Here is a 24,607-nt window from a genome sequence, read left to right on the forward strand (position 1 = left end):
CAGCATATCAAGAGATCTTGCTGAAAACAGACCTGGCACATGAAACTGCAGATTGACTAGAAAGGGAGCAATTTGCTGTGCAGTGAACTCCATGAGAGGACTGTGGCACAGAAGGAGTATGTGGAAATTAGAGGTAAAGCTAAACCCAGCTGCCCTCTAAAGGAAACTCATTTCAGCTGCTTGTATCGAGGATCTCGAAGTTCGAGACCACGGGGGAGGTTTGGAACATGACTGACCGGTAAATCAAAACCTGTGTGTTTCGGCTCAGCTCCTTCTTCACCGTGACAGTCCATGACGTCACATGATGGCAGGAATACTGCTGATGCTGCACCATTCTGCATGTAGATCTCACACTCCATTTACTCCTGAACTTGACCTCCTTCCCTTAGAGCACAGACTCACTCCACCAGTGAGGGGGGCAAACCAGTGCTTTCCAGCAGTGGACCCTGCTCTGAGACTTGGAGATGCTGGTCCCCATCCTGCCGGCTCTCCACTGGGCTGCAAACTGCCCCAGTGCCTGGCTGAGAAAGCCAATATGACCACATTATCTGCAAAAAGCAGAGCTGAAAAGCGGACACAGAATCGGACGAAAGGGACAGCCCCGGCAGAGGCAAACATGCACCGGCACACGTCAGCTGATGTATGGCCTCTACCGCCCCTGGACCCCATTATCCTGCAGGAACCTCCACATAACCCTCCTCATCATTGTTACAACTGTCACTCCAACATTTCCACCTATCAGTGCTGGCTGCAATGCTCTGCTTTTAATCATTTCTAACTTGAATGCTTCTAAACACTTCTTGTGTGCAAGCCGTGCATCTGCAGCCTGAAAATTGGTGCCTGCTTTTTATTTTTTGACATATTTAAAAAGTTGGTAATGAGAACCTCCAGCTTATGCTCTGGTTAAAAATGATTGTATTAAAAGGAGATAAGAGGAAAAGGAGAGAAGACAAGGATAGATAAGTGGGAGCAAGATAAGAAAAGAAGGGAGGAGATAAGGTGAGAGAGGAGGGCGAGAAAACATGAAAAGAAACAGAGGAGGAGAGAGGGAGGAGATGAAAGAGAGAGCAAGTAGAGGAGAGTAAATCAGGAGAGGAGGAGGTGTCGGCTGTAAGCATCGTCTGACAGCAAACGAGAGCGAGGTGTAATGACTTTAATTAAATACCATCCTGCCTTCACACTGGCTGTCACTCAGCTCTCATTGATCCACAGCTCCTCTATTCAACTCTCTCTCTGTCTGTCATTATCACGCTGAGATGAAGCTCCCGCCCCACACGTTCAGCAGAGAGTCGAGCCGAGTTTATTTCAGTCCGCCTTTATTTCCTGTCTATCATCTCCACTTTTTAATCCTGTCAATTTAAACCTCTCACATTCGTCTATAATCAGGTCGAAGAAAAAAAAATGCAACATGATTAAGAAACAGATTTTTCTCAAAGCTTGTTTCACGCCTGCTAGCATTCTGCAGCTCTCCAGGTTCTTCATATGTGTTTGTGTGCTGTACATTTGTCATCATTAACCCCTCAGCTGTGAAGTATTAACCTGGATAATAAAGGCAGCTGCAGGAATCAGCGTTTCTTGTAAATCCACTGGCACTAATTCTGCTGCAGATGAGAAGCCGTCACTCGGATGCGGATGAAGAAACACTCCTTCAGCTAATTAAGCACAAAGATGCTGTCGAGGCTAAAATATTCCTCAATCTTCCAGCATTAACAACGACATCAGGAGGAGAGTAATCTTTGTCTTTTCCAGTCTGGTAGCTGTGCAAATTAATGTAAATAAATCTTTGTTAGTATTATTTCCTGCGCCCTAATTCTGGCTCTTCAATTTCCCTGGTAGAGATGCTGTATTGACATGGAAATGAGGAATTTAACCCTTGAAGTTCTGCAATAGAAACACACTTTTTAGAGCATGCATTGCTTTATTTTGCTCTATGTGATGGCATTTCTTTGAGTATATTAAAGCTTGAGATCCCTAGAGCAGGGATGTCAAACTCAAGGCCCGGGGTGCGAATCCGGCCTGTGGTGCAGTTATACCCAGCCCACCAGATCATACATTTTCATTATAACTGGCCCACCAGTATGAGATCTGCAGATTTCCTCCAGTATAAAAATGTGAACTTAACCTTGATGATTTATAATATCCTTGTCAAGTCATAAAAATTAGAAAAAGTAAACATAAAAATATATTTTATATTTAACATTTTGCATCTCCCATGACTAAAAGTTATGGCTTTGACTGTTTATTTCATATTTTAACCTTTAAACTTATAACTCTGACTTTTTCTCTCATATTTTTACCTTTTAGATTCAATATTTTACATTACAAATCCTATTTTGACCTTTTAAGTCATGTTTTTGACTTTTATCTCATGTTTTGACCATTTAGAACTCCTAACCTTGACGTTTATGTTGGTTATTTACCTTTAAAACTTGTGATTTTTAATGTTATTTAATATTTTGACTTTTAAAACGTATGAATTTTAAATAAAATCTCATAATTTGACATTTTAAACTCACGATTTTGATTGTTAAATATCATGATATTGAATTTTATCTCAGTTTTGCTGACCATTTCAACTCCTAACTTTGATTTTTATCTAATTTCTTAACCCTTAAAACCCATGATTTTGAATTTTAATTCATATTTTGACTTTTAAAACTCTTAATTTGACATTTATCTCATTTTTCAACTGTTAAAAATCATGGTTTCAGTATTCTATCTCATATTTTGCCTTTTACAAACATTGTTTTGACTTTAAATGTCACGTTTTTATCTTTAAAACTTATAGATTCGACTTTTTACCCCATATTTTGACTTTTTAACTTATCATATTGACCTTATGATCTCAAATTATTTAGGCTGACACTCAATGGTTAAATGTTGACCCTGTTAGGCCCTCAGGTTAGACCCAGATTCAGAATCCGGCCCCTGCTGTGATTGAGTTTGACACCCCTGCCCTAGAGTGTATTCAACTCGAAGTCAGACTAGAAAAAGTGGTTTCAACTTGATTTACTCCTGCATGTAAATCAGACCCAAACAGGACTTGGCATTCTGCACATGCTCCATACTCTCTGTGCTGGGGTTTGACCCAGAAGTTGAACTGCATAAATGCTAAGCATACAAGACTTCAGGTTGTCGTCTCCTTTTGGATATCGCCACAAGACAGAGCATGGCGTTTATCTCATTTCAGTCAGGAACACTCTTGTCATACATTTCACCATTTTATTGCAAAATGGATCTACAGTTTGACTTGGTGGTGAAGACTCTGCTCAAAAGGTACTCCCTGGGTAAGTCAAGCAGCATGCTTTGACTTTCCATGTCCAATATGGATAGATACATGCACTGTATTGCCAAAAGTATTCACTCACCCTCCAAATAATTGAAATCAGGCGTTCCAATCACTTCCATGGCCACAGGTGTATAAAATCAAGCACCTAGGCATGCAGACAGTTCTTCAAACATTTGTGAAAGAATGGCTCGCTCTCAGGAGCTCAGTGAATTCCAGCGTGGTACTGTGATAGGATGACACCTGTGCAACAAGTTCAGTGGTGAAATTTCCTCGCTCCTAAAAATTTCACAGTCAACTGTCAGTGGTATTATAACAAAGAGGAAGCCATTGGGAATGACAGCAACTCAGCCACATAAAATGACGGAGCGGGTCAGTGGATGCTGAGGTGCATAGTGCACAGAGGTCGCCAACTTTCTGCAGAGTCAATCGCTACAGACCTCCAAACTTCATGTGGCCTTCAGATTAGCTCAAGAACAGTGTGTAAAAAGCTTCATGGAATGGGTTTCCATGGCTGAGCAGCTGCATCTAAGCCATACATCACCAAGTGCAATGCAAAGCGGCAGGGATTATGGTGTGGGCTTGTTTTTCAGGAGCTGGACTTGGCCCCTTAGTTCCAGTGAAAGCAACTCTGAATGCTTCAGCAAACCAAGAGATTTTGGACAATTCCATGCTCCCAACTTTGTGGGAACAGTTTGGGGATGGCCCCTTCCTGTTCCAACATGACCGTGTACCAGTGCACAAAGAAAGGTCCATAAAGACATGGATGAGAGAGTTTGGTGTGGATGAACTTGACATCCAACATCAGTGTGTGACCTCACAAATGCACTTCTGGAAGAATGGTCAAAAATCCCATAAACACACTCCTAAACCACGTGAAAAGCCTTCACAGAAGAGTTGAAGCTGCTATAGCTGCAAAGGGTGGACTGACATCATATTAAACCCTATGGATTAAAAATGGGATGTCACTTAAGTTCACATGCGAGTCAAGGCAGGTGAGCGAATACGTTTGGCAATATAGTGTATCACAGAGCTGATAAGCATTCAGCTTGTGATAAATGTATAAATCTAACCTGACTTCACTCGCTGCCGCCTTCTTGTTCTTCTCTGAGAAAAATAAAGACCTTCTATTTCAGAAGATACAACCCAAATTTTTCCAAAAAGATTTAACAACCACAGAGTGAGCTATCTACAGATTTACTCAAGTCATATCAAGTCACCACCAATAAAGGAAAACAACAGATACTGAAGTTTGTAGGAATCTAAAATGTCAACACTAATGAAGTTTCACATCTGTCACAGATAAACAGGGCTGATTTGTGCCTCCAGGTGATGCTTTTTGGACTTGAAATCACGTCTTCACACTACGGGAAACTTAATTAATGGCACATACCAGTGCCCACTGTCTTAAGTAAACAGTGCTGACCTCTGCTGAGTCCAAATATCCCTAATTGAAGCAGGTATTAGTCCATGTTCCTTCCATTATTAATGTCAGTTCCCCATAGAGCAGACAGCTCTGTTTCTGAATATTTTACCACTCAGTTTAACTGATTAGGCATGTTGCGTGCTGAAAGTGACGTCAGTGTACACTCTTAGAAGTAAAGGTGCTGAATAGAACCAAAAAATGTTCTTCAGCCCGCCCTCATAGGAGAACTCTTTTTGGTGCCTGTTAGAACCCTTTATAACCCTTTTCGGGGGGTTATACCCAGAACCACCTGTGAAAGGTTCCACCCAGAACCCTCTATGAGAGGTTATACAAAGAACCCTGCAATAGTGTAGTGGTTACACTGATAACCCCTACTGAGAGTTCAATCCAGAACCCTTTCCTTTCTCCCTCTAAGGGTTTCATCCCACACAGGAAGTTCCACTGAGAACCCTTTTTATATTTCAAGGGTTTCATCTAGAACCCACACATGGACCACTTTCTGAGGGTTTCACCAATAACCCTCTTGTCTTCTAATGGTTATATAAAGAACCACATTGTATTCTACAGATCAGGCAAAAACATGAACTAATAGACTAAACATGCATAATAACAACTTTGCAATGAACATGAACATTATAAAAATGATGCATGTTTAGTTTATTAGTTGATGTTTTTAGTGAGAAGTGTTTTTTTGAAGTGTGACACCATGAGTGAGGGGGTCAATGTTGCAAACCACCCTGTTTGTATGTGACAGTATCTTCAGTTCAGAATAAATAATAGCGGCTCATCCTTCGTGTGAGTTTGTCAAAGCCATTCAAGTTGTCTGGAAGCCATTCCTCATCACAGCTCACCACAATATGAAACTAGAAAAGCACCCAGAGAACGTAGACTTCCACCGTCGGCCCTATCTCCTAATAGAGAGGAGTCCTTTATTAATATTACTGGATCCAGACAGTGATCCGGATCAGCTGATTACTCCCTCCCCGGTGGGGCAGAGGCACGGTGAGGCAAAGTATTGGCTTCGCCACGTGAGGAAGTCATGATGGAAGCATTGCCTGCCGGTGCTAACGGATGCACTGACAGTCTCACCCATGGTTTCTTGAAAATTCTGAAATAGCCCCTCCTCTTAAAAAACTAAACATACAAAGTTATCTCAGCTTAACATGATCATTGCATTGTATCTTTCAGCTGAATAGTACAAATGGCTAATTTGATTTAGTAATGTCAACGTTTTTTGACAAAACATAAAAGAATAAGTAATGATTGCTAAAAAGTTGAAGTAGAAACAAAATCCAGGTTTACAGTGTATTCTGTACTAAACGTTGAGTACTAATAACTTCCTTACCTAAGTACTCTACACAAAGGAATTTTAGTTATTTGAACTGAAGTGCAATTGTTCTTTACTTTAAAAGCCTTTTAAGTACAGTGCAAAAATTTCTATTTTACTCTACTAGGGTCATAAAGTTACAGTTACTTGGTTTTTTTCAAGGCAATCGATTTGCATGATTTTTTTAAGTGAGGTTAACTAATTGGATTTTACAGTGTACTAGTAGTAAACATGGGCAAGCCCAGGGGCCAACATGGAACCCATGGACAAACCCACATGAAACCCATATGGGTGCCCACATGGACATGCTGGCTGGGACTGTATGGCATGAAATGATGGAAAAGACATTTAAGACTGTGGCAGAACAAGTACAATGAATTGAGAAAGGTATTACAGATACATCTGCATTAAAAATACTATTTGAAACAAGGCTAAACATTTGAATATTTGAGGGTGAGGATCTTCTAATACCCATGTTTTCAACAGCCCTCGAAGAACTCCTTCTTCCAAAAAAGGTTCTCTGTATTGAAACGGTTCTTACAGGAACCCTTAGTCTTAACAAAGAACCGTTAAAGAACTCTTTTTTCAAAAAAAGGTTTTTCAGATGCAAATGGTTCTGGGTAGAACTTCTGCCCTTCAAGAAGAACCCTTTTGGAACCCGTATTTCTAAGAGTTTAAACGCTCCATTCCCTCCACCACACTCCTAAGAATATAAGGGCATAACAGGACAAAGACAGAGGTCGATCCTGATCCCTAAGATAATTCTATTTCCCCTTTTTTCAAATATATCTGCTACTTGGAAATGAAAAGCTTCCATGTTAATGGAATGATGATGGACAAAACTGGAACTGTGGTTACTGATGGTTCAAAATACTCAATAAGATGAATCGAGAAATAAGCATTCATATATACCATATTTATGAGGACGATCATGATCTGAGTCTGGCTGTAGAAACCAAACTGACAGCCCAAATCTCAAGTCTCATCATCAGATTATTGAAGTCATTAACTTCATCACATGTAAACTCAGATGCACACATGCACACAGCCGGATTAGGGAATATACACTCTCTCTCTCCATTTATCTCCTCACACATACAAACAGACACTGACTTCTAAATCAGACTAGTTTACAATCCCCTCCATGCAGATCTTTGTGGTCACATCTCTGATCAAACACTGAGAGCAGCTGCTGTGGAGGACAGTAAGGGGCGTCAAAGAAAACATGAATTTGAATTTGGCCATGAAGCCAAACACACCATCTGGATGACAGCAGTGCAGATGTTAAAGAATTACATAAAGCATCTGTGAGGAATGGACGAGGATTATTGTTCAGTTTTAATCATGCCATGATGACACTTTGTTTCCTTGGTAAATGCAACCAAAAGTGTTGACATCATTGTATTCTTCACTTCCTGTCAGGACAACATGGACACCTCAACCTTCAATTTGACTTATTAAAAGGTCTGGGAAATGTTTTAAACGGGTGCAAAGCGGTGACTTTGGTGTCACACCCACACCTGCCTGCTCCACTCTGAATGGCAGAACAGAAATCTGCAGACTGAGATCGCTGTGAGCAGCATGCATGGAATTAGATACATGGAAATCAATGATTATACTACCTAAAATATTCTTTTACAATAAAGATTGAAGTCCTGACCTTGAACAAAGCTTCACCTCTATGGATAAAAAAATTACAGCAGGTAGGTCTTGTATGGTTAGGCAATGGAGCTTGTTAAAAACTTGGTAAAACAATAAAAGAGGCGAATAAAGTCGGCTGTAACTAATAGCCCTTGTAGCTCACACAGCATGTATCTGTGCCACAGGCACAACCCTTGTAAATTGCTTGGTAACTTTTGAATTGTAAGTCGTATGCACTTAGTTTTTCCTCTGAAAGCTCTCCCTTGTGCCTTTCTAATGATGTTCTCCATGCGTTTGTAGCTCTTACAGAAAGTTTTCCAGTGAGCCTAGAAATTGGCTGACTTTCCAGCGCACTTTACAGGGTCTTTAAAATTAAATCCACACCAGTCACTCCGATATTGAACGTCTTTATATGAACTTATAATCATTTTTTCAATCTTTTCTGCAGTTAGCTGTTTAGCCCACAGTCACATTGACTGTTTGTATACCAGAATGCATTGCAACTGGGCTGTGACAACCAGTGGGAAACTGTTCTGTTATCATGTCATGCATTGCTGAACAACGCATGCAATGATTTGACCCTTCTTAAACAGACTAACATCTTTTCCATGACCACAGGATGTGTCTTTCGACATGGTTGTTAAAGAAATGAGAAGTTACTCATTGCATCAGCTGGGGTTAAATAACTTGTTTCCAGCTGAAAGATAATCGCCCATGCAGTAATTATCCAATAGGAGGCTTGTATCTATTTGCTTAGTTAAATCCAGGTAGCAACTTTTTTTTTTGGCCAGGCAGTGTAGTTTTCACTTTCTTTTTTCAATTTCAGTTTAGTTTTTAATTAGTTTCCACTGCTGGTTTGTTAGTTCAGTTTTGATTTTGCAAAAATGCTTCGTTTAGTTTAGTTTTTATTAGTTTTAGTTTTTTACGGATAGATGTCGGGGCTGAGGGAACGTCATACATTTTCAAAAACATATTCAAACAGGCTACTCTTCACTTTTTATTTTATTTGTTTAAAGATGATGTTTGAATACAACTCCAGACATAAAACTGCCACTGTGTGAAGTCTTAACCAAACAATTCGGGCAATTTTACACTCCCCAGACTCTGGTGTAGGTTCAAGTCAGTCTGGTTGTGTCAAAGACTAAAACTATGGATATTTTGTCTTCATTTTTATTTTATTTTAGTTAGTTTTGGAAGCGCACTATACAGTTTTAGTCATTTTTCTTTTTCTGTAAAGCTTAGTTTTGATTTAGTTTCAGTTAACTACAATGATTTTTGAATTTTAGTTGTAGTTATTTAGTTAGTTTTAGTTAACTATAATAACCTTGGCACAGACTCATAAACTGTGAGTAATAGACACAGGGAGGCTGTTATTTTTCCATCGGAGTCACTGCACTTTCAATAATAACTAAAAATCCCAATAGTGCAAGGACTTATTTTTTTAAAAACGTGAATATTTTGAAAATATTTTGTCACATTATTATCATTTTTTAATTATGTAGTAACAAAGACATGGAAGAACAATTATGTGCAAAAAAACCCCTCTTAGTCATTAATGTTTACTGTGTTTGATACATAAAAATTAATTAATTTATGATTTTTTTCTTTTGACTTTATTACCCTATAACTTTTTAAAAAGTCAAGCGACATTGCTACAACACACATACTCGTAAAGCCAAGGTTGTTCTGGAGAAAAGGATCTTTAGAGTTTGACTGTGCACCACAGGGTTGATGTTTTTACAAGCTTTTGAAGACAAAAAGTCAAGACGAGACACAATGGTGAAAAAATAGCTGTGAGCTCTAAGGTTAAAAAACAGGATTAAGGCTGAATCCCACTTCTTCCCTTAACCCTTGATCTTATCCTTAAGCTCAAGCCTCGGTCTTAACTGGCCCCTCAAAACCAAGTGTAAGGGCCATCTCATGACTTAGAAATGGGACACCCCTTAATAGCAGTTACCATTTCAGACTGTAGAGGGCAGTAATGTGCCAAAAACTGTGCCAAAAGTGCGTACTCTGTTAATTCAGAAGAAGAAGAACGAGAACGTGATAATATTCAACCAAATAACACCAACCACAAACATATTCAGCTGAAAGTCTCTGTATAACACAGCCATTAGCTAATGCCAAACACCAGTTGTAACTCGTAGGCTTGTCCACGCGGCACGGTTATCGGCTTACGATCATAAAAATAAAAGTAAATGCTATGCCACAAAAAGGCAAATAATCCAAAAAATAATATCAAACCAAGATATTGGAGTGTTTTTGTAAATTTCAGATCTCTATTAACCCTTAGAGCTCACAGCTATTTTTTTTCACCATAATGTCTCGCCTGGACATTTTTCTGAAAAAGCTAGTAAAACATCAGCCCTGTGGTGCACATTCAAGTTCTATGCATCTCTTTTCTCAGGACAACCTGGGCTTTAAGAATATATCTAATACAGTAATGTCTTGAATTATGAAAAAGTTATAAGACTCTAAAAACAAAATAAAAAAAACAAATCTGAATTTGAAACTCAAAGTTTTTCATTGATAACACACAGTAAACAATAGTGACAAAGCATTTTCTTTGCATAGACTTATTCTGCCATCTGTTGGGGACAAAACAGTGAAAAAATAAACATTCTGTGACTAACGTTTTTCAGAACATCTAAATAAGTACAAAAGAAAGTCCATGCGCCTTTTGCAGTTAGATTCATTTGTGCCGTTCCCACAATCTAAACGTTGCCCTCAACAAATATGGCTCTGCCCACCGAAGAAAGCCAAAGTACATGACTGAAAATGGATTAAAAATGGACAAAAGACGCTTATTTTCAGATCTAACGCCATGGATTTAATATTTGAAGACCTGCTAGAACGGCTTCCTTAAGGGCTATGGAGACAGTGATGGTAGCAAACGAACAGCAAAATGGTCAGCTTTCAGAGCAAAATAAAATTGTCTATGATGTATGGTTTAAAAGTTATTAGCGTTTTTCTAAACTGTGTCGCTGTTCTGGGCTCACTAGAATATGTTCTGTAAGAGCTACAAATGCATGAAGAACATATATAGAAAGGCACAACACACGGCTTTCACAGGAAAAAAAAAGTTAGTGCCTATGACTTACAGTTCAAAAGTTACCAAGCAATTTACAAAGGGGTGTGCCTCCGGCATGGATCCGTGCTGCTGGAGCTCTAATGGTTAACAAAGAAATTTACATTTGTAGCTCGATTTCTTCACCGCATTCGCCGCCTTCTTTCTTTGAGTGATAACCCTCAATACCAAGTGAGCTCCAGGAACATTTTAAAATCGAGGGAGAAAAAGCCCTCAAACTCGCCCCTCAACTCAACTCTCGGGAGAATTGGGACAGGCCTCGCACTTTGTGGGAACGCGCATTTGGAAACTGAGGGTTAAAATTGAGGGTTAAGGGGAGAATTGAGATTCAGCCTAAATCTGCCTCTGCCTCAATCTCGCCTCTGCTGACTGCAAAGTGTCTGATTTTCCTTGCATCCCAGTGAGTAATCATTCCTAACTATTCGGCTACTAGCAAAAGTTTCAAGTTCAGCAAAGTTAACTGCAGTCATGCAAACAGCATCTTTAAAAAAACCTATGCTTCTGCTGCAGTGCCAGAGACGTCTTTAAGGCCACATTCGCATGAAAAGGACCTGCTATAAACAGAATCTTTTTTTGCATATGCCTTTAAAGAACATTCTTAAAACACCTGCTATGCACACAGATCTGAATAAAGATCAGCATAGACACAACAGGCATGAACCTCTGAATCATCCTCGTTATACCAAGAGAGATGTGTTAACATGTCAAAGCAATGCATATGGTATATATAATATAATGTAGATAAAAATAAAATAAAGATATGACACAGAGAATAGAGTAGTCATCTTCCACTGTGTCAGAAGTTCCTGGGTTTGATCAATTTCATTTTGAAAACATTCTCTGTTGATTTGTGGAGCTGAATGACTCATCTTCAGAGACACAGGCAGCTTTTCCACCTACCTGTGTCGTGCTGCTTCCCAGTTAGCCGTGTCTGATGGGAGGGTAGGATTTCTAATTTGACCAGTTCTGTCGTGCTCACTAGCAGCTGCATCGCCTCCAGGACTGTGCAGTGTTCTGTCGACGTGCCGTCTATGGACAGCAGGTGATCTCCAACATGCAGCGCTCCACATCTGGTCAAACACAGAGACGGGGAGAATCAGAGAAGAACGGTAACGAAGTTAAACACGCAGTAGGTAAATGGCACCACTAGGAGGGGCTTAAAGACGCCACAAATGTCCAAGCACCCAGTAATAAATCCTGACTCCAAATGGTCCAAAGTTGAGAGGAATGGGGTGAGCTGAGCATATTTTGGCTGTTTCAGTTACATTTCTGTTTGAAATTCCTCTGCAGGTTACAAATGGTCAGACGAGCGTGCATCAGAGCTGGTCAGCACGGTGAGTCTGCATTTCAAACTGTGTTTTTTAAAAAGTCTAACCATGTGGGAATGAGTAGTGACAGAAGTCACAGCTCCACATTCATGCTGAGGTTATTTCAGAGCTCCATTCAGCTCTGACACACAGTTCAAGTGCTTCATGTATATTTTAGATCCAGACTGGAGCCCCGGGCGGAATCCTGTCTCCCACTGTCTGCAGTACCGGGCCGGACATGTTTTAATGTCTCAGTGTGTTTGTGAATCTTTACAGAGGGGTGTTGGGGAGGGGAAATGCTGCATAAACATGAATCTTATTCAGAAAAATAACCCAAATGCATATGTTTATATTCAGGAGGAGGAATTTCAAAGTCAAAATAAATAAAAATCTGAATACAATTGTCCTTCCTCTATTTATAGACATCCAGAGTGATGAAGCAAATAATTTTACTGCAGCAGTTAACCTCCTGACCAGGAGAGGGCGATCCACTGTTTTCCAGCAGAGAACCAGAGAACCTTGGATATTCAGGTGCAGACACTAAACCAGGGATGTCAAACTTAATCACAGCAGGGGCCGAATTCTGAATTTGGGTCCAACCTGAGGCCGGACAAGGTCAGCATTTAACCATAAACTGTCAACCTAATTTTCACCAGCAATGAACTATGGGGGGTGGGGGGAGCCTTAGCATTGATGATAAATGATTTTGAGATCTTAAAGGGGCCCAATGCAAGATTTAGAAAAATATCAGTGTAGCAACCCCGCCGGCCATTAGGCGAACTACAACAACATTGTGTTGCTCATCCACGATGGCACGCTCCTTGCTCATGAACGAGCCTCCAGTTGATCAGCTGAGACACACGCAGACCAAGGTGATTTACTGGCATCATGTATACAGAGGAGGTAAGTGATGTAACTCTTAAAAGTTCCACGAACTAAAAATGAAAATGAACAAAGCATATTTGAACCTCTAGTGCGGACATGGCACAAAATTAAATACTGGTTCATATGAGGCGATTAAAAAAGGACGATATTTTTGCGACCATTTCTATGAATGAACAACTTTGCTACATAGTGCAGCATTGACCAATATTATTGTCTTTTTACATGTGTAAAGTGTATTGAATGGGACGCGTTTTAGAGCAGAAGCAACAAGGCAAACATTGCTTAGCTCTGATAACGGTGCCTCGACCGCGGATATCAGATAGCTGACATTATGTGTTGAAGATATTTTACAAACTAAGTATCAAAAACAAAATCAGCAAGTTGAGTCCAGTGCCAGGAAGCAAGAAAAAGGAGAAAAGGATTATCCAGAAAACACTAAATGAGCAACGTGACGTTCTCGTTGTTTGGATAGCATCTTGGTAAGCAAGCTAACGTGATGTAGCATATGGTTTAAACAACATAAAACACTACAATGTATTTCATGGTGATGCCTTACTTTTTCAACAGAAAGACGGCCATCACTGGATCGGTATCTATCCTGAGCGCCAAGCGAAACTCCCTCCATTTCTCAAATGCTCCACCAATATTTATCCTCAATATCCCCCTGCGTCGGTCACACTCTCTTTTAGCTTGACGGGCTTCAGCAGATAAAACTATCTTAGTTTTTTATGTTTTCGCGGAGTTTGTGTGGGTGTTTGGGCTGAGCTAGCCGGTTATTTACTCGTGGAAGCAGCCTTCTCCATTCAACACGCCGTTGTCAGGTATAAACAGAGCAAAGGGGTGCGTGCATTACGTAGTACCCGATGCCAGTTCCATTCATATTTCGCTGAAAATTCAGCCCGAATTCTTCACAGAGAAAAGACTCCACAGGCTTATACAGGCAAACAAGGAAGACATAAAGAGCCTCATTCTTCACATCAGGATAAAGTGCACACCATTATATACTTAAAAGTGGGAAGTTTTAAAGCAAAAATCTTACATAGAGCCCCTTTAAAAAATAAAAAGTAAGTTTAAAGGCTTAAAATCTGAGATAAAAATTCAAATTATTCGCTCAAAAGGCATTTAAAGTCAAAATCATGTTTTTAAAAAGAAAAATAAATAGGAAAGAAAGTTTAAATTATGATTTGTAATGGTCTAAACATGAGATAAAAAACTGAAATCACAAGTTTTAAAGGTGAAAATATGAGATAAATTTCAAAATCATTGGTTAGAAATGTCAAAAGCTGAGAAAATAATTTAAATTTTGAGTTTTACAGGTCAAAATATTACAAAAAAAAATTCTAAATTGATGATACAAAAGGCCAAAGTCAAAGTAAGGAGCCCAAAATGTCAAAACATGAGAAAAAACAAAATCAAAATCTTGAGTTTCAAAGGTCAAAATATTACTTAATTTTTTTATTTTTTGAGAATCTTAAAGCTAAAACATAAAAAGACAAAAAGTCAAAAAATGTGAATCGAAAAGGACAAAATATAAAATTTAAAGTCAAAACCATAACTTGCGTGATTACCGTGAGATGCAAAATCAAGACTATGAAATGAAAACAGAAATTTCTTTTCCCCCCATTGCTGACTTTTTATCTAATTATTTCAACTTTTTACTTTACTTTTATGACAGAACAAGGAGATTCTTATTCAGTTTCAAACTGGAGGAAATCTCAAACCAATTATAATGAAAATATGATATAACTTGGCAGTCCAGGTATAACGCACCATGGGCCGGATTTGGCCCCCAGGCCTTGAGTTTGACACCCCTGTACTAAACATTAAAATGTGTGTGAATATGTGCGTACCTGTCCGCCACGCTGCCAGGTTTAACCCGGTCGATGACGATGACCTGCTTGTTTTGGTGATTGGTCGACGTCAGCATGATTCCCAGCGTTGCTCCGGGCGACTTGGCAATTTCCACTAATAGCGGACCGGAGGCGTTCGTTACTGTGTCTGATCAGGAGAGATGGATTTGTATTTTTTATCACTTGGCTCTCCTGTGATCACAAACATTACAGTAAGCTCAAGTGAAGAGCCTGAGGCTCAAAGTGCCCTTAAAATCAAAACCCAGCAGATATGCAGACATGGGGATTCTTTGCATTGCATTATGGGAGAAGTAAAGAGGGAGAGCTCAGCCTGAGGCGGTGGATGTGGACATGCCACTTAAAGACATAACTAAGTCTGCATTTTCCTGCGTTTCAGTAAACTCTACAAACTTTGTCGCCTCAGGTCACATTATACTTCTTCCTGTGCTGGTGTGTGTTTTAGTGTGTGTTGTTTTCTCACCTATGATGGTGACGTCGTACTCTATCTGGAACAGAGCTTCCTGCCCACACTGAGCCAACACGCTGAGGGCGTCGCTGTGGTTGGCGTTGTGCAGCGGTACGCCATCCACACTTAGGAGACGGTCACCGGGACGCAGCGTGCCTTCTCTGAACACACAAAGAACACAGACGAAAAGGTGGCATCAGATGTGAATGCTCTTGAATGAGTAAAAAAAAAATTCATAGTCTGGGAATACGATTGTCGATACCAGCGGCACTCAACCTTATTCCACTCAAGAGCCACGTCGTTTTCTGCCAGAGCCATAATCCAAAACCGGGGATGTGATAATCGATCTATCCATAGTTGAAATGAAACAGTGAATTGATGAATTACTGTGCGGTTCAGTGGGATGAAAGAGGCTACATACAAATGTCAATAGTGTCAGAAGAAAGGATCTTCCACCAATAATAAGCCTATGTTTTTATTTATGGAAGTTCCACCAGGACTAAAGTCTTGTTAAAATATTAGAATATGCCGACTAAGAGTATTTCAAAGAGCTGATGAATAATGGGTGTCTGTTTGGGTGTTTATATTTCATATGTGGACATTTACTGTAGTTCTGTGACTCTGTTAACTTAAAGGGATGCTTTCTATTTTTTATTCCTCTCATTATTGATGCTTTAAGCTAAAGGGGGAGGGTCCCCATATTGGTCTTTGCCCTGGGCCTCCAAATGACTAAATCCGGCCCTGCATCACACCTGCAGCTCCCCCTCACAAATCGTTCTGTCCTGCCAGTTTGTTGCTTTCATTTTTCTGTTTCTGCCCTTTTGACAGTATTTATCAGTACATTAACCATCAGATACAACACCCACATTTGGACAAGTTTTACTCAATTTTACATTATTTGAAAAATGTGATCAGGTGTGTTTGGCACGTTGACGATGATGCGCATCGCAAAAATCATAATTAAATACAAGTATGGGAGAACATTGGCAGGAAGTGACTGAAGAAATCTGTTTAAATAAGGGCATTAGAAGCTTCAATTTAAACACAAGACAGTATACCTCAATGAATGAACTTAATGAAGAGATGCACCGTCAGTGGACTTCCTCTATGCTCTTTTACCACGTTCCTCCCTACAGCGTGCATCCGATGGTAATGATATACAAGTTTTCATTTGAATTTGGCAGTTAAAGTCCGTCTTCTTTCGAATTAGGTTTATTGATATGACTTGTTGCAATGAGTCTTCACTCATCAACAGTTTTCACCTTTATAAAAGATTTCAGGAGGATTTTTTTTTTTTTAAGTAAGCCTTAAAAGAGCCACAACTGGTCACCACATGCGGATTGAGAGCTCAGGTTGAGTATCACTGGTCTAGGAGATTGATGATCAAATCCCAGTCAGTTCCTTAACTTTGGATAAAAGTGTCTGTAACATTGTAACATCAGGAGTGCCACATCCATTTCCTGAGAGGGGTGTGGTCAGGGGCGGAGTCAGACAGTTCATTAACATTTAAGGCCACAGACACAGAAATGGTTCGTTCTGAGCAGGGCTGAAACAGAGGGGGTTTTAAGGCATGCAAAATCCTAGAGGAGTGTTTTTTTCAGCAACAAACTTTACAAGCACTTTATGGGGACCTCTGAGACCGATATAAACTTGTCTAAAAGGGGTACAATATTTGACTTTTAAGAGATCCTAGGGGCATTTTGTGCCTTTCTGTTTATTTCCAAACCATTTTGGCTGTGCTGAATGAAATTAGCTCACATTTGCCAGATTGTTCATTTTTTAAAAACTCTCCAATTGTTGTCTTAGTTCCTTAACCTAACCTAAAATGGCTAAGCTACACAAAAACCGACACAGCAGGACTTTTGGGAGATGAATGTGAAGTATATCCATGCAGTGGAGATAAGGATCCGCCTAATGACGGACGTGAAATCTGGACAATCCACTGCCTTACAGGTTAACTTTTACTAGCAGCCATGGTTATGTGTGGCTGAGATGCTGAGGAAGCTTAGACTGGCTGCACATTAAGTGATTTTGAAGCCTTAAGTCTTGTTTTACACTGTTGTATTCATCTATTAATTACTGATTAAAACTGTGGACTTTTAGACAGGCAATAATGTTCTGTAGTGTGACTCTTGCACCTCGTTTTATACATATGTGCATGTGCATTAATGTGTTGTTGGTGTGTGTGTGTGTGTTTTCAACTGGACTCAGTTAATTTTACAGTACACGGGACACTGGACTGACTGCAGTGGCAAATGGAGAAAATTGCTGTTTTTCTGCAGACCACAAGACAGCCAGTAGGTCCTTTAAATGTCAGCACAGTCTACAGATACAACAGGGATATGCAAAAGAAGCTTGTCTGCTAATAAGTCAGAGATGAAACTGTTTCGTTGTCCTAAAAATACAGGGGATGTGAAATCAAGACCTCTTTGACAAACTGCATTTATAAAAGAGAGACCTTTGACTGTCAAGTGTGCATTATTATCAAACCCTAAGGTCAGATTTGAAGATTTTTCCATCGATTCTTGCAGAGATGCTGCATTAATATAAATGGAATGAATGGACAGACAACCTAAAGCAGTTTTCTGCCTCCAGCCACAGCTGTCAGCCGCTCTTATCATCTGTACTTCTCTTATTACAACTTATTTATCTCCTCCCTTACCTCCTTTTTCTTTTCTGCACCTTTTCATTCCAGCCATCTTTTGAAAATCTTATTTTTCTATCTGACTCATTTCCATGCTGTCCTACTTGTTTCCAGCTCTGTTTCTTCTCTGCTCTTCTCCATCCCTCTGATCTCATCCTCCACTCGTTTCATCCGTCTGACTCTCTTACAGTATCTCTTCTCCTCCAGTTCAAACGGAGGACAAACACAGTGGAAACAACACAGAGAGACAGTGACTTCAGATGAAACATCATTTCATGAGATGTGGTTTCATCTAAGTCGTGCTAATTTTTTAAAAAAGTCATCCAGTGACTAAAGCACATTCACACTGTGGATGCTTAGAGCTCTAAAAAGCGCTCCGCAGCACATTTCAGCCAATTATTTATCCCTCTCCAAAAAGATACGCAGCCTTTATTTTAATTTTTAATGCACAGCGCTGCATTGAGGAGCCGATGGATGCTTTATGCATGGTGCTGGAGTGTGAGTAATGCAGAGCTGTCATCAGGGCAGCCAAGAAGGCAATGATAGCCATGAAGCTCTTTGAACTACATGATGCAGCTAAACAGGGTCAGAAAGGCTTGTTCAGGCAGAAATCAAGAGGGACATATGTTTAAACTCAAATGTAAAGGTTAAGAGAAAGTCTTTCAGGATAAAATGATAGAGAGATTTGCTCTCTGATTGGATAATGCAGAATAAACATGCTTTATCTCCAATAAAAGCCATTCTTAACCTGTTAAGCCCTAGCCCCTTTTATTTGGCTACTACTTGAAATTTACAGTCCATCTTTAAATGAGTATAACTCTGTAACTACAAGTTCTATTTGAATGATCAAGGTACAATACTGAGAGGGCCCTTGTGAAATTTGTTCAGGAGTGAAAATATGGGTATACAGTGCTTAACAAATGTATTAGACCACCCTAACCCTGACCAAAGTAAGGCTTATGCCACAGCTGCCCTAAATTAACAGCATTGGTAATTACCAAAATCATTTTTTATCTTTCTCAAATTGATCTCAAATTTGGGTGAATTCAGTTTGAAATTCCTTATTCCTGTTCAAAATGGTAAAACGTGGAGGGCTCCCTGAAAATGTTTCAGTCAGCTCTCCATGTTTTACCATTTCAAACTGAATTCACGTTTTTATACCCAAGTTTGAGCTGGGCTTCTCTGAGAAATCAGAAATGAACCAAGCATAACATTCAACCACTAAAACTCATTTTTCTCTTCAGGAATGCAAGTAAATAACTATAATTTGACATATTAATCAAGAAATAATAATGTGCTTTACTATTTTTCAGTTTTTTGTAAATCAGTAATTTTGAAAATTCATGGATAACAATAATAATTCTATTTTAGCATTAAAAATATCATTTGGGTTAAAGAGCTTCTACATATTGGTGTATTAACCATTGCAGAAAGATAAAAAATGATTTTGGTAATTACCAATGCTGTTAATTTAGGGCAGCTGTGGCATAAACCTTACTTTGGTTAGGGTTAGGGTGGTCTCATACATTTGTTAAGCACTGTATACACATATGTATGAAATAAGAATAAAATATTTTAAAAAAGGTAACATTACTGTCCATTAAATTGCCAGTACATTAACAATTTACATTATTTATCACACATAGTATATAGAGCATTTTTACCTATTATAATACTGTAAAATTCAGTGGATGGCCCTTATTTTGACATGGAGGCTTTTGTTTTGAAAAGCTCACCTTTCCTTTTGACCCTTTTGGTCAAAAACGAATAAATGGAATAACAAGAGTTCCTCCCAATATTTTGAGTCTGGTTTCAACCAGGAAATGGATCTGCCAGAAAATACACTGACCCATTTGGTACCAGAAAAGTCTCAAGTGTCATCCCCGTCCCGAGGAGTTCACAGCAGTGGAGAACTGTTTCTGGCTGAGATTTCCCACTCTTGTCCTTTTCCCACATCAGCTTTAAGTGTGCAGATCCTAAAGCCTAAAAAGATGTCTTGATTTAAACTGCTCTCTTATTTCCATTTTCCAAACATTGCATGAGTTGGGTGAGTGTTGCATAAGAACTTATAAAAAGGGACGTTTGATTTGTATTTCTGTCCTCTTGTCATGTAGAAACCAACAGTTCAGAAACTTAAAGTAACAGGATAATAGTTTAATTTGTGACTTACTGGAGTTGGCAACAGTAATGCATTTCATCACTGTGTTACAGACACATGTACAGCTATGCATAACCTCCCACACTGGTTTTAGGGAAGAAGATGTCTCTAATTGAAGATGTTGGTTAAGAAAAAGGCTTTAGGATTTTGCTGACATTTTGCCGGCTCTGTAGCCCGCGGGCTCTCGCTGTTTCTCTCCTTTTCTGCTTCTGTGATGAGGCTGTAAAATCAGCTCCTTTGTGCTTCTGCATAAAACATCATGACTCTCTAACACTTTCAGAGTTGTTGCTTTAATTCCCAGCGGGTACGGCTAAAAACGTAGGCACTCCTGAGACCGTATGCTGCTGTGGATTAAGTTTTCTCCAATTGGCATATAAATGGGATATAAAGCAGCAGAATATCTCATTCGTTTTTGCTGCGCTGACCCACATTTTCAAGATGATTTCCTTTGGAATGGCGTTAGACGAGCCTCAGGGCAAAATAACTGAACAGTAGGAGAATTTTATCTGGGTTTTGTCCCAGCATGAGCACCTATATAAGCATCTGTGAAGGAAGAGGCCATGCATGATCTGTAATATATAATCTGTTACCATCAGTTAGAATGTGTCAGAGACCACCTAAAAGCATTCATAGGGAAAATTACACGAGCAAACATAACTGCAGATTTGAATGCAAGTGTTTTGCAGCTGCCCTATTTTGTCTCTCCATTCAATTCTTACCTGATTATTGCATCCGGAATAAAAATAGCATCTCAAATTTCAGAAGCATGAACTGATTGAAGATATTTTAATTCTAGAGGAGAGGGTTACAGGTTTGTCCTTTTATTTAGTCATTTTTTTGCCTGTCAAAGCTGGAGAGACAGTGCTTTACAGCAGTTGTTCTCAACCTTTTCAGCCCGCGACCCCCAAAATAAAGGTGCCAGAGACTGGGGACCCCCACTGCCCCTGAAGGTGGCTGGACACAGCCATGCACAATTAAGAACAGTCAAACTGGTGGCTCATGGAGGTCAGAAAAATCATGGTCCATTGTAAAGATAAGCTGAGAAAAACATATTTTATATTAACGCAGGTAAAAAATAGCTCAAACGGGTTAATAATGACAAAAAAAAGTGGAAAAGGTGTTGAAATTGGATTTTTAAAGTAGCAGAAATGAGTTAGAGATGGCAAAAATTGGATAAAAATGGCAACAGATGACCAACAATGGCAAAAATGGGTTAAAGTGGCAAAAATGGGCATAAATAGTGGTAAAAAGGGAGTTAACAAATGGTTGAAGTGGCTTTAAGTTGGCAAAAATTGGTTGAAATTTGGTGAAATGGGAAGAAAAATTGACATAAACTGGCAAAAAGGGTTAACTGAGAAAGAAAAAAATACGCAGATATTGGCAGAACTGGCAAGAATTAGAATATCAGGTAGTGAAATGTGGTTAAAAATGGGGAAAATTGGGTGTTAAAAGTGGTTAATAGTGGCAATAATGGGTCAACAGAGGCAACTTTAGGCTTAAGTGGCAAGAACTGGTAAAGACATGACAAAAACATGCAGAAAAAAAAGTGGTGGAAAAGGTTTAAAATAGGCAAAATAGGTGTCAGAGGGCAAAAATGTGTTAAAATTGGTGGGAAAAATAATGATAAGGTGTTCAAATTTGGTAAAATTGGTGCAAAGAGGCAACAGTGTAATTAAAAAATATATATTCTTAGTTTTTTCAAAGCATCTGGAGACCCCCTCTTGGTGTCTCGCGACCCCCAAGGGGATCCCGACCCCAAGGTTGAGAATCACTGCTTTACAGTACTTTAGATCTGCTTTTTTGCTCCTGCTATTTCTCCAATCTTTGCTGAGCTGTTTCTACACCTTGACTGGAGTCCACCTGTGGTAAATCAAATTGACTGGACATGACAGCTGACAATGTATATCAGAGCAAAAACCAAGCCATGAGGTCAAAGGAACTGCCTGCAGAGCTCAGATACAGGATTGTTTGGCACAACCGCGACTCTTTCAACTCTTTCAACTCCCACTCATACGATCGTGGGAGAAGGAACTTAGTAAGAGAAGAAACTAAGAACCCGATGGTCACTCTGACTGAGCTCCAGAGATCTTGTGTGGACATGGGACAAAGTTCCAGAAGGACAACCATCACTGCAGCCCTCCACTGATCTGGGCTTTATGGCAGAGCAGCAAGATAGAAGTCTCTCCTCAGTGTAAAAACACATTAAAGCCTGCTTGGAGTTTGGAAAAAAGCACCTAAAGGCCAGCTCAGACTACACAAATTCAGCCAGATTTACAGCCCGACTGCAGCATCACAGCTCATCATCAAAACTCAGATGCACCACGACCACGACGATGAATGACAGAAGACCTGTCAGTTTTGTCCCTTTTCTTTTTCATTTCATCTATTTTGGTCCAAAATTGCAACATATCCTCCTGAGACCTGAGCCTTTGATAGGAGAGCATTTTTAGTTCCTCCTACTTATTTGGGATAAGTTCAAGTATCGTTGAACAGGAAATTTCTTGAAAATTTTCCTATCCAAAACCCAAACAAATTATATCAAATAAATCCATATTAAAATCAAAATATACCCAAATATTTCTTAAGATAGTCCTCAAATCTTTCAGTGAAACTTTCTTAAAATTTCAATAAAAATATCCCCCCAAAATTCCATGCAAATTCATGAAAAATTTCAAGTAAATTTGCCAAATATAAAAGAAAATTCCCCTTTAAATTTCTTGGCAAATTCTAGAAATGTTCAAAAATATTCTCCAAATACCATGAAAATGATGGAAGCATCCAAAAAAAAAAAAACCCAAAACCCAAATTCCAAATCCAGTTCTTGGATAATAAGTTTCCCATATTCCCCTGAAAATGAGGAAAAAAAGGGAACTCTCTGAAATATACACTATCCTCCTACCATAAAAAAACTTGATAACTTCCAAGCAAATTCCCTAAAATATCTAAACAGCAAATTATCCAAGAATTTCAAGCAAATACCTTAAACTTGAATGTTCCTTATTTTGTACCATTATCTTATCAATTCTAATACCAAAAATGATTACTATAATGTAGAGAAGCCAAAATGTAAAGTCCTCATATGTGGATGCAGGGTCTTAGGAGGATATTCAATTAACTAAACGTGTTGTTGAAAATTTTTGAAAATGTGGGTCGCGATTTGTCGTAAGAGAGACCTGTTGGTCCTGAGGCTGGACCAGTTGAGAACCACTGCTCCAGGAATAAGAAAGTCACATGCAGGATCATACAGTTGGCCTCTTTATCATACTGCTGTATATGATAGGCTTCTAAAGGAGAGCATGCTGTAAACAGAGATACACACTCTGCACTGATTGGGTATTTTATGGTTAATAGACTTGTGTGCAACTGTGCAGAAATGAATAAAGTGAAATTAATGTGCATTTACTTCACTGGAAGAAAAGTAATGGAACTATTTCCCCCCCGTAGAGAGCAGACGCTGTGCTGCCAGCCCCAGTTTAATACAATCCTCACCACTTTAAAATAACCCAAAGTAAAAATCATCAGACTCTCTGCATCCAATCAGCCCTGAGTACAGTCAGGAAGATGAGATTTTTAATTGGCTGCATGGTAAATAAAACCAATCAGAAATGTAGAAAATTAATTCAAATGTATTCCTGTAACATCTCCATTAAAACCTGAAAGGACACATACTATTAAAAAGTCATTTTTACCGTTTTACACATATTCTGGGCATCTCAAGTGTCTACCCACCTACACAATGTGAAATATACAAACTCAGCCCTTTGCTTGTTGCCAGTTGATGTTGGAAACATGAAATATGAAGGTATGTTCAGAATCAGCTCTCCTTGTGACATCACATTTACAGTCATTATAAAAATGCCTGCAACCTCAACTGGTACTTCCACCCACAGCCTGGAAGTAGCCAAAGGATGCTAAACAAGAGGGCACAGTTTAGAAACAGCTCATGCTACATGTGTTTTTGCATCACTGTCTAGAAACCTAACAGTGAAGTGGCTGGTCTTTATTTTTTAAGGACACACCCTACTCATAATACTTCATGCCCGACTGCTTCTTTGTGAAATGCAAGACTGGAGGGTTAGTGTGTAAATCTACTGATGTAGGAAGTGTACGTTTTTTAACCCCCAGGCATCACTTTGATTTACAACACTTTAAAGCCATTAAGGACAAAAATGTCCACTTCCAAAAAACTGCTATAAAAACTTAACAGATTAATACTTTTTCTGCTTTTTTTTTTTTGCATAAATCTCTTGAACAACTTCAGGTGTGCCCAAAACTACCAAACGTTCAATCATTTTGAGGATTTTAACCCTTTAAATGCTGGTTCGATTACTTAAAGTCAATGTTGTTATTTATGAAAAAAAAGTGAAAAAATGAATATCTTCCTTAAACCAAATGTTGAATGGCTGGGGCTTTATTTCTAAATCCATCTTGGACATGTCAATGATTAGCCAAAATATTGACTTTGATGCATTATTAGTTTTTCTATGGCATCTGATTTAAAATTTACTACCCTTTTGAGTCATTAAGGA

At 39.1% G+C, this 24,607-nt stretch overlaps 1 protein-coding gene across 2 annotated transcripts in view; it reads right to left on the reverse strand.

Annotated features, from left to right (window-relative positions):
• The window catches only part of grip2b (glutamate receptor interacting protein 2b), a 103,590-nt gene that overhangs the window by 59,169 nt on the left and 19,814 nt on the right, over positions 1-24,607 (reverse strand). For both annotated transcript variants that reach the window (XM_041782992.1, XM_041782991.1), the window contains exons 6-8: positions 15,292-15,437; positions 14,811-14,958; positions 11,669-11,838 (exon numbers count right to left, since the gene is read on the reverse strand). In XM_041782992.1, the coding sequence (XP_041638926.1) occupies positions 11,669-11,838; positions 14,811-14,958; positions 15,292-15,437 (464 nt within the window). The remainder of the gene's footprint in view (positions 1-11,668; positions 11,839-14,810; positions 14,959-15,291; positions 15,438-24,607) is intronic.

The sequence above is a fragment of the Cheilinus undulatus genome, linkage group 3 (genome assembly GCF_018320785.1).
Source record: "Cheilinus undulatus linkage group 3, ASM1832078v1, whole genome shotgun sequence".
Lineage (NCBI taxonomy): Eukaryota > Metazoa > Chordata > Actinopteri > Labriformes > Labridae > Cheilinus > Cheilinus undulatus.